Source organism: Humulus lupulus, chromosome 4 (genome assembly GCF_963169125.1).
Source record: "Humulus lupulus chromosome 4, drHumLupu1.1, whole genome shotgun sequence".
Lineage (NCBI taxonomy): Eukaryota > Viridiplantae > Streptophyta > Magnoliopsida > Rosales > Cannabaceae > Humulus > Humulus lupulus.
In genome coordinates, this window is record NC_084796.1 from 116,475,822 (window position 1) to 116,487,492 (window position 11,671).

The window sequence follows — 11,671 nt, forward strand, 5'->3', positions numbered from 1 at the left end:
AGTGATATCTTCCCACTTCCACTTGAGAATACCTAAAGGTTGTAATAACCTTGTTGGCCGTCGGTGTTCAGCCTTCACCTTGTTGGTTATTTAGGTGTGTCGGCAACTTGATTATGTGTACTGTTTTTTAAAGAGTACGAGAAATTAAGTTGGCTTTTTACTTCATTTTGAGCAGCATTACCTTTTAAGTCTCTGTGTTATCTCCTTTTACTCCAGTATTTTACTGTGCAAGACTTAAACATTTGAGGCTAGTGATAAAATGACATTGGCTGTTTCATTATTCTAGGTTATTGGGATAAAGGGGCAGTTTCCAGGACCGATTCTCAACGTCACTACCAACTGGAATGTTGTTGTTAATGTCAGGAATAACCTCGATGAGCCATTGCTTATTACATGGTATAATGTTCGTGTGCCATTAACGTATGAGAGTTGTTTTTAATGTTGACAAATTCAAATGTATACTTTTTTTTTGCATAATGTTTAAATGCAGGAATGGAATACAGCACACGAAAAACTCTTGGCAAGATGGATCAAAATGCCAGCAGTGGGGTGAGCTTTTGCTTCTGTTTTTTTTTTCGTTTGCATTTTTTCTTGTTTTGAAATTGGAAAAGTCAAGAACATGAGTTGGACAGTTTCACTTTTTTCTGTAGTATGGATTTTGAAGTATGGAAAGAAAACAGCAGAAACACTTACAACAAATGGGACGGGGTTGCTCGCAGCACCACACAGGTACTCCTGTCTTGTAACTATAACCAAATTTAATAGTTTGATCAGCAAAACCTCAATTTGATTCTTTTCATGACAATGAAATGATGTTTCCTGGGATTGGTAAAATAGTGCATGGACTAGTTTTTTTTCTCAGCTTTCATGGTGCCTAAATTGAACTCATTAAAGAGAGTTAGTCAAGAGATTTATTTATATAGAGAATGAGTAGTACAGAGGGGGTAGCTATGAAACTAACTACCATATAACAAACTCTTCAGCAAACAAACTAACATAACTTAATAATATTAACAACTAGTGCTTTCAGAAGTGAATCATGTCTTGTTAACAGAATGATTTTTCAACTGGTTACAGGTCTTTCCCAGAGCTTGGACAACAATTTTGATTTCTCTAGACAATAGTGGCATGTGGAACTTTCGAACAGACAATCTAAACTCGTGGTATCTAGGCCAGGAAACGTACATTAGTGTCGTAAACTCTGAGTTTGTGAGAAGAATTGCAGAAGCAGCAGAAAGTTAGTTCAATTCAATTTCGTTTTCTGGTTTTAGATATGCAATATGCATTTTATTTATTTTTCCTCTTTTTTATTACTATTTATGTGATAAACATTTCCAAGTCTATACTTACTTTACATTTATTCAATAATACCAAATAAGAAAAGAAGAAGAAAGAAAAAAGTCTACTGTTCTTAAAGATTATAAAAATCTGAAATCATCAATTGCTGAAGTCTACATATTTTATATTTATTGCACTCTTTGTTTCAAGGATGGAATCATGAAACTATACAATTAATTTTAGTCACATTTTTTTACAAGTGGTTTGAATCATATTCAGATTGAAAAGAGAGAACAAAAAAGATAAGTAAAGGGACTAAACTATAAGTTGCAATCAACATGAATTAGAAATTAGAAATGCCACAAATAATAAGACAATAAAATTTTTACATTATGAAAAGAAAAATATCCACGTATAGTCTAGCCAAAAGAGCAAAAATTTCTTCATAAATGGCTTATTTAGTCCTATTATAATCGTGCCACTGGTTTCTGTTGTGGGTCTTGGGCTCTTTGCAAGGGGATTCCCACTTGTAATGTCCAGAAAACTCTGTTACTTTAGCTTTTTTTATAAGCTAAAACTATTACATTTCGCTTTGATTTTCCCTTAAAAAGATGCGATTTTTACCTGTGTTTTAGGGGTAACAGAAGTGTTTGTACATTAGTAACAAGGTTTTAGTTGCTGGCATAGTCTGGTGGCCATATATTTTCCCAATGTCCCCACTCAAGGGCCTTAAAAACAGAAAGAGGTCTTAGATCACTATTGGGTTCCATGACTAATGAGTTGATTGAGTAATCAAGATAATGATTTAGACAAAAGATTTGTTTTTTTAATCAACTGGGGCTCACTTTTGTGTTTGGTGTTCATCAGGGTTATAATATACTTTTATTTCTTCCTGTTTATTTATCTTTTATAAGGTAATCTAATTTATGTGATGTATGTTAGTATTTGATGTTGAATTGGTATACTGTTAAGAGTGCAAGTTCTTACTATATATCCTGAAACAAGTTCTAGCTAGTGATAAATCATAGTTATGATTAGACTGAGATTGGCTATTGTGCATGCTTAGATTCAGGACATACCGCCTGAAAATTTGGTACCTAATACACTTTGGAGTCCTATGCCCCAGTTGGTGCTTATATTGGAAATCTAGTACTGGTTGGATAAAATGGGATTATTGGCTACACATAGGGTTAGGGACTCAATGGGATGCAATAGACTTATTTATTTCTTTTTTCATAACCAATTTGTTCTATGAGTACATAGTATGATCATATTTTTTTTAAGTTGCTGAAATATTGTTTATTTTAGTATTTTAGTAGCTGAATTTAAGATAGAATGAGCGGAAATGATGATGATATGCAAATGATGATTTTTTTGGACATTTGAGTTGGAATATGTTTCTTTATGTTAAGTTTGAACCATTAATGAATATAGTTTATGATTTTAAATTTCTTCCCTTAATTGCAAGAAATAAACTAAAGCTTCGAGTGTGTTTTTGGTCCCCTTTCTAAAATTGTTTGGTTTTAGTTGTTTACTCTTTCTTTGGAAAGATTATCTGATATGCGATTGCATATCATTTTGTCCAATGACTGAAATTTAGATTGTGGTTTTGTAACCTTTGAGACTGTTTTTAATTGTATTAATGTGCTGCTAGTTGGTAAGATTATGGGCTTTCAATCCCCTGCTCTTAAATTTCTAAAAAAATTAGGGTGGTTTCCTTTTTTATTTGTAAGTTCTGGAAGATGAATTCTGGGTTTGTTCTACAATTGAAATCATATTCATTTTGTTCTCTGCTATATATATTGGGACCTATTCATGTTTTCATTCATTAGTAATCTTATTAGTATAAATAATATGAATATATTATCATTAGAAATATAAACAATTAAGTGGTAGTCAAAAAAGTTACCACATAAGAGAAAATTCCAATGCCATATCGTGTGAATAGTCTTCCCATGTCAAGGGACATAGCTCCCTGTATCAGAATTTTTTTCAACTCAGAAACTGACCCATTTAGTTTTGTAGCCTCTGCTTTTCTCTTTGAATTTATTTTCATTCTTCAATTCCTTGTTTACTTTTAATCTGATACTTGTGTTTCTTATGTTTTGGGCATGAAAACTATAGGTCCTTTCTTTCATTCTCTCTCTCTCTCTGGCCATTTCTAAATGTCGATGTTTGTCTGTGTTGCTCTTATAGATACTGAATTTTTTGCTTCTGTTGCAATCTTTAATGGTGACAGGAACAACCTTGAATTACTTTTTAGACAATAGAATTAATAGAGGCGAGATTTTTTTCCCTGGTGTGGCTGCTTCTTGGTTGCAGTTTTCCTTGTTTCTATTGTCCACTCATCTAATGCAGCTGATAATAAAGAAAAGCTTGAAGGTTTTTAATCTAAAGAGGGGTATGTTTCATTCATTAAATGTTAAGGTTATTAAAGAATTATCTTGTTTCCAGGTGACATTCTTCTTTCTTTTTATTAGAAAGAGTTCTTTTTTCTAACTTTATTTTTAGTTTTATTGCAGAAAATTGGGCTAAACCTTATATTAAAGATGCTAAAGAAGTTTCCAGGTGCATTTTTATTTTATTGTTTTTCTTTATGATTTTGTTGAATAAAAAGTCAAAGTGTGATTCTGTTTTTATTCTTTAATTTTTTTGGGGATATATTGACAGAATTTAGAGTTCTGGAATCAATTCTTCCTCACATACTTTTTGATCATTGAGAATGATATATTTGTTATCTTGATACATTTCACAAGCCTTGTTTTAAGTGGCATGTTTTGTTGCTTCAGTCGTTGTTTTGCATGGTAGTACATCTTGCTATACCCTGCTGTTTCGTCAAGTTTTGGAGTTATTAAAAATTTTATTTAAACTTTATATGCTTACAGGTGGAAACTAGCTTAAGTCTTATGTAATGACCCACTAATCTAGACTAATTGGACCATTATCGAAACTATACATAAAAACTTACATTTTACGAAAATACCATAATTTATTGAGTAACTTGAAAATAAGAGTTATTTACAAAGAAACAGAATACTAAGAAGGATTTTGGGATCCCATTGTCTTTAAAACAAAATAAGATTTAAAATAAAAGACATTACATAATAATGCGGAAAATACATGTAAAACCATAAAAAACATAAAAGGAGACTACATCCTCGAATCGATAACGCTCGGCCCCTTGACTCCATTCATCATCGATACACATCCTCCCAAGCATCACGAATCTTACCGCCTCTAAGCTTATTTTCCTGCACATAAACAGAAAGGAGTGAGCCTAATGCCCAGCAAGGAAAAACCTAACACATAGTCATATACACAATTTCATAAGAAAACATAAAGACTTAACATAATACATATAACATACACTTATTATAATGGCCATTATTACTTGGGGTCCCATAGACTAAACAAGCATATGCCCATGGGGTTAATGGGGTCCTACTAGCTAAGTAGGTCATATGCCCATAACCCATTTGGGGTCTTGTTAGTCATATGGGTCATATGCCCAAGCCTACATACACATATACATATCATAACACTTTTAATAACATAAACATATAGATAACATAAGCACATAACATATTAATTCTAGCCTATTTTCCTTACCAAAGTTACCGGGATAAAATGGACTGAGTTAGGACTTTTGGAACACTCCTAAAACCACAATGAACAAGGGTGAGTCTAAAGAAAGGAGATGAAATGAAAGAGAATAGGAAGACTAAACCATTAAACGAAAATATGCTTACCACCACTTAAGTGCTTAAGAACTTGGATTCCCTAACCAAAAAAAAAAGAATAAGGTTAGGGGACTGAGTAGAAGGTTTTGAGAAAAGAAATAACATAGAATACAGAAAGGACTAGAGTTTTGGGCTTACCTCAAAGATTGCAAGATCAATCTAACATCCACCGAAATACTATAGCACTCACTTACTTCCCAAGTGTTTGATAAGCTTATGATGTTTAAGCTTATAGTTTTTCCCCAAACCAAGTGTTTACACTCTCTCACTCACTTAACACTAGCAGCCTCTGAACTTAGAGCAAATGGTGAATAATGGCTGGGTACTAGGTCCTATTTATAGAGTTTGGGAATGAAAATATCTTGATTTTATTGAATAAAAATAATGGCTTTTTAGGTGAAAATCATTTGAATAATCGTTCAGCAGAGGCTGAAGACTCGTTCAGAAGATGCTGGACTGTTGAAGGAGTTTGAATGGCTGAAGGGAAAAGAATTCAAATGTATTTGAATTCATGCTGGTGGAGGCGATATATCGCCCCCTATAGGCGATATATCGCCTGGACCTTTGTTCCCGAGGCGACCGTGCATCGATTCGTGTTTTCCGTATCTACGTGCTGCGACATATCGCCCCCTATAGCTGCGATATATCGGCATACGCTGAATATTTAAACACGAATTTACACATTTTTAGCTGAGTTTGAATGGAGTAAACAGCCTTGACTAAGCCCTCAACGTGCTCAAAGCTGCTGACTGACCCTATACATTCAAACTTTTACCCTTATTTAATTTAATCCTCAAAAATACTAAATCCTTAATTACCATTCAAAACATGTGCTTAAAATCCTATTGGTTGATGTCTAAACCGTATAATATAATAATATATTCCTTAATATCAGACACATTAATCAAACCTTAGGTTATACTTAATATTCTTAAACTATAGGTTAAACTTAGAAAATCTATAAGTACTACTATGAGTGTCCAAATAACTCCCGGTCTGAACCAAAAATCCAAAGTAACAATGATAACACTAAACATACTATAATACTACTAAACAATTAGCTAAGTAAAGTTCTTGGACTCTACATCTTATGTTCTTAATAATACAAGGACTTTTTTTTTACAATGTGCAGGTATATTGAGATGATTTCTTTGGAGCAATTCTTGACAACATTTGTAGTTGAGGCCTTTAGAATGGAAGACTGTATTTCACTAATTTTTTTATACATTTCTTGTTTTGTATTTAGTGATAAAGGAATCTGAATTGGGCATAAATTATGTTGTAATATGATTTCTTAAGCCTAGACTAGTAGACTAAATATTGTAATTACATTTGAGTAATTAATAAAAATCTATTTATGTTACCTTATTTGGCTTCAACTTTCATATTTGTTTTCCTAGTTTTGTGTAAGTAAAAAAAGATTATGTTTCTCTGAGCTAATATAACACATGTGTTATACTAAAGTGTAGTATAACACAAAAAAAGTGTTATACTAAAGTGTAGTATAACAAAAAAAAAGTGTTATACTAAAGTGCAGTATAACACAAATTTATAAGTATTGAAATGTGTTATATAATCGACTATAAATAACATAATTAAACACTTATCTATTTATTAAAATAACACAGAAATTGTGTTATCGTTGACAGTATAATAACACATATGTATAACAATGATAAAGTGTTATGTAAAGTACCCTGACCTACGATAACATAGTCGGTCTTAACACATCAAAACGTGTTATGGTATGTTTTGATAACACATTTTTGGTGTTATTAAAAGCATCTTTTCTTGTAGTGGTGGTGTCCACCGCACTAGCTAGGAATCCTATGTAACCTCCTTGCAATAGGTCTCTAGCCCTCAATGCTAATATCATAGGAATACGATGTAACGACCCAAAATTACTATTAAGGCTTAAGGGCCTTGATTGGTGTGTCAGGAGGGCGTAATTGGTATTTATGTGAATAAATGATTAAATGCATGATTATGTGATATGCATGATCCTATGGATATATGGATATGTGAAATGCATGTTTATGAGTATTAAATATGCATGTGGGCCTTGTTTAGCTTGTAAAGGCATATTTGTTGTTTTGGCCCGTTGAGGGCATAAATGTAATTATACGTGATAAACTATTGATACCACATTATTATGTGGATATATTTGCAGCATATGGGTCGAGACGGTCCTAGTGAGCGGATTGGAGAAATAGTCATGGCGAGGATTTATACCCGGCTCGGGGAAACCTGGGGGTATTCTTTGGAATTTAGAGAACATGTTGGAAGTTATTAGACATTTGGGTAAATGATTGGTGATTAATGGGATGATGGGCTTTAACTAATAAATGCTAGGAACACTTGAGAGATTAGTGGGAATTGGGGACAAATGACTATTTTACCCCTAGATTGAGTTAAGGGCTATTATTGTTTGGGAGGGGAAAATGGTCATTTTGTTAGTAAAGGATATAATCAGATTTTTAGTTAGTATATTACAAAAGTTAGTGGAATGTTGAAGTAAGAACAGAAAGTCTCCTTTATCTGTCTATAATGATTTCCTCTCTCTCTCTCTCTCTCTCTCTCTGTCTCTCTCTCTCTCTCTCTCTCTCTCTCTTCCTTGATGTTTGAATTTTGGGGCTGTTGAAGGAGTTTAAAAGCTTGAATACTTGAGGGAATTGATGGGAACCTAGCTGGGTGTTGGAGTTGGAAATTCAAAGGGAAGCTCAAGCTGGATCCTGGGGAAGCTTCAGCTGGGAAACTAAGCTACAAATTAAGGTAAGATTTAGGGCATCATCTTTAAAGTTTTGGTTGAATTTGTGTTGGAAGTATAAGTGTAGATTGGTTCTGTTTTGATTGAGGAATTGAGTAGAAAATTCAATGGTAATTACTGTGATTATTATGGTTGAATTGAGGGGTTAGTTCCTATTTAATTGCTGGGAATTATAGGATGAAAATATGTGTTTATGGGTCCATGATCTTTAGTTGGTTTAGTGTTGGATTAGGGAGGTTGGTTAAGGAAATTCTGGGCTTAGCTTTGGAGTTCTTTGCTGGGAGAAAGAGGAGAAAGCCCAGAATTTTCTGGGTTGAAGGGGGTGCATCGCGACTTCTACAGGGGGCGTTGCAACGCGTGTGGCTCTTCTAGCCTGGGTGCTCTTTGATTCGGGGGCGCGCCGCGACTTGCCTAGCCAAGTCGCGACCCGCCTAGGAGGTTTGGTCTTTGAATAATTATAAGTATTGTTAGGGCTCGGGGATTCGATCATAGGTGCTCAGGACAAACTCTACTACCCGGTTTCGTAGAAATTGAGCTCCTAGAGGCTAGTTTTATTCCCTAGGTATTTTTTTTCTAATTGGAAGTTGATAGATATCCATGCCTTTATGACAGCTAAGGACCGTGCTCGGAACCAGTTCATCTCCTCCGCTCAGAATCAAAGGTAAGAAAACGGCACCTGGTTATGTGGTTATATTGGGACTTAGAGTTCCCTATACTTGTATGTTATGTCATATGATGGTATTATGCCATGGGGACATGAGATAAATTTCCTCAGAGTTCCGGAATTAATATTTGCACACAGGATGCGGCTCGACCACTGGTAGCTGAGGTTAATTATATAATTACTGAGCTCGGCCTAAGCGAGCCAGAGTCAGTGGGATAAATAGAGGGTGCGGCCTAAGAGGGTCGACCCTGAATAATGTATGATATGTTTACTGTTGTTAATCTGATGATTATGGCATGTTTATTATCTGGAAGATTGATTATTGGTTTGGAGATTGATATCACTGATTATGTGTACAATGTGATCTGTTGAGTATCTAATTGATGATTTGTAAATTATTTGGTTATTGGTTATTGGTTATTGATTATGCTCTGTGATATGGTTTTCTTGCGGGGCCTCGGCTCATGGGTGCTTCATGGTGCAGGTAAAGGCAAAGGTTTGATGGATCAATCATGAGTTGGAGAGCTCTGGGGGTGAGTTGTACATAGTTAGCTGCTCAGCCGCCACGGTCGAGGGAGTGTACAGGGACAGAAACCTAAAATGTGTATCTTGCCAATAGAGTGGCCTCAATTGTTTATAACTTTTGGAAATTTTGTAGATATGTTCTTTAAACCCTGTTTTTGGGATCCCATGTATTAAACGTTTATTTTAAAGAAAATTATCCTCTTATGACCAAAATATTTTAAACCTAACTTGTTTATGACTTTAGGATCACATTTTCATTTAAATGACCTGTTTAACCAGTCCTGCACTATTTTAAACACATAGTGTAACGGTCTTGGTTATCCAGGCTGTTACAACTTGGTATCAAAGCAGTCTAGGTTTAAAGGTTTATGAAGACTAGCTGGACATGTACATTTGCCGCTAAAGTCAAGCTCGACTCAGGGTTTTGTAATTGAATACCTGAGATTATATGTTAAAGTGCTCGAATGAAAATATGAATGTATTAAGTGGTATGATTAGTAGGGAGCATGAGATACTGATAGGGCCTGGCCCTTGACTGCTGTGTGGTGATATTGAGGCGTGCTTATTAGCATTACTATTGCATGTGGATGAATATGTGGATAATGGTTTGTATATTGATTGCATGTGGTGAATTGTTTAAATTGAATGAATATATGCTTTATCTGCTTGTTGGGTGAAGGAAGCATTGTAAGTATGAATGTACTTGGTAGCAATGAAACTTGATAACTAAATGCATAGTATTGTAGATTGGTGTTTATTATGTTTCATGTGTGTACGATTATTGTGGTTGTTTGGACCTAGTCTTGGGATGGTTCTGGGTATGAACATCAGGACTGAGGGGTTTAGTCGGTGATGGCGGATGAATTCAGATTGTTTGTGCTCAGAATGGGTTGGTGGACCTGGTATTGTTATAGTGAGGATTTCAGATGATAGCTGGGGTTGGAATTCTCCATCTGCCCTGAAGGTCACAGCAGACGTTCATGGTATGTGGTTAAAGCTTTGAGGTCTGATAAAAAAGATTAGATGGGTGAAACAACGGGTTTTGCTGGGGAAAGAGCTACCTTGTGTATGATGACAGTAGAGATAGCAGTGTTGAATTAACTTGAAGATATAGACAGATAAAAGTACTATATGGAAGGCCCAGGAGGCATTATCCTCTGGTTTTGAGGAAGGTTTGGGTTTGCTCGAGAATTGATTAGTGAATGGACATAGTTATTCCTATCTTTGATAATACGAAGGTGATAGGTCGTGACAAAGTGGTTGTGATAAGTAGTTGTGGCAGAAGGATGCCTAGAGATGGTGAGAAGTGATAATCCGACCCCAAAATGTTGTCATAATGGGCTGAGAGGAATTCAGGTAGAGATTTAATAAAGTGGTTATGAAGACGTAGTCTGAGTTGTGGAGACTAATGAGTTTATGAACTTGGTTTAGAATGGTAAGACAATGACAGAGTATGTCAACAAGTTTGGAGAGTTAGTCAATCTACTTTGGAAGTTTATACAAGCGGATGTAGTCGGAAATGATGACTTATTCAAGGATTAAACTCTGGGATGGCCCAGAGCATCAAAGCCGCTCTAGTTCACGAGATGTTTATTTATGCTTCAGCAGTAGGGAGGACCATGTTATTTAAGGTATAAGGAGTGAGATATTGGGCATGAATTCCATAGGGCAAGAGATGCAGGTGGCAGTATTTCCATTGGTGGTAATTAGTAAGGACAGATTCTTGGTAATCGGAATAGAATGACCCCTGACAGTTCTTTAGCTACTAGTTTAGTAGGAAGGGGTCTAGTTTACAGGTTAGCTGTCAGGATGGTGATGAGACCTAGTGAATTAGAGAATGGAAAATTGGAATGCCTTGTTACATTCGAAGCCCGAGGCTAGCTCCTCGAAGGTGATCAGTTGACCTGATGGTTCACATTTTGGTTGTAAAATGAGTTGAAAGAGGTCAGTGTTGCACATCCCATAGAAGAGGTTCAGGTATGAAATTTATGTCTCAAGCCTATTGTGTGAGGGGGCTGGAGATAGTGGTTCTTGTTGAGAATGAATTGGAAATTTCTAAAGAAGAATTGAAACACAAGTAGTAAAGAGGGTTCATAGTGAAGGAAATTGAGCTCGTCGTATGAGCTCCTTGTTATGGGCCAGAGTGAGAGCTAATTTGTTAGATAAGAGACAACCATGGATAGTAAGGGACATCACTCGAAGTATGTTAGTTGACTAAATGGAAACTGAGTTGGTCAGTAGGGATTCAGATGGGTATGTAAGGAATTGTTGGATACGCTTCAGAATTTGACTATGGACAAACTCGGTATCAGGGACATTATGAAGAATGGTATTAGTTTGGCAGACAGGATTACTGGTTCAGTTGAAGAAGTTTTTGATTTAGGGATGGATTATTCAGAGCATCGTATCGTGGGATTTGTTGCCATTGCCAGTTAAGGATAAAGAGTTCAAATGCCCGGTTACAAGATAGGACAATGTCTTCAGGAATTGATCTTCGATCTAGTTATTACCTGCTGAGGATCAAGGAAATAGACATTTTAGGAGTTATTACTTGTACCCAGTGGGGTGTGATGGATTATCAGTAAATGTTCATAACTAACTTAGGCTTCAACAACACAGGTAAGTTCAACAAGCAGAGAATACAGGAAAAATTTATATAAGGCACCTTTAGGTACGTTAGAGATGTGTTGATCTACT

At 35.5% G+C, this 11,671-nt stretch overlaps 1 protein-coding gene across 1 annotated transcript; it reads left to right on the forward strand.

The window, feature by feature from the left end:
- The first annotated feature begins 650 nt into the window (after positions 1–650).
- Positions 651–6,365, forward strand: LOC133829126 (monocopper oxidase-like protein SKU5). Its single transcript, XM_062259034.1, has 3 exons — positions 651–729; positions 1,078–1,237; positions 6,151–6,365. The coding sequence occupies exons 1-3, from the start codon at positions 652–654 to the stop codon at positions 6,162–6,164; spliced, it is 252 nt and encodes an 83-aa protein (XP_062115018.1). The 5' UTR covers position 651; the 3' UTR covers positions 6,165–6,365.
- The last annotated feature ends 5,306 nt before the right edge of the window (positions 6,366–11,671 follow it).

What these genes read in the sequence shown, in the direction of transcription:
- LOC133829126 (XM_062259034.1), top strand. Translation starts at nt 652, where the DNA reads ATGGATTTTGAAGTATGGAAAGAAAACAGCAGAAACACTTACAACAAA. An exon ending in TTGCTCGCAGCACCACACAG is followed by an intron (nt 730 to 1,077) that starts GTACTCCTGTCT and finishes AACTGGTTACAG; the next exon opens with GTCTTTCCCAGAGCTTGGAC.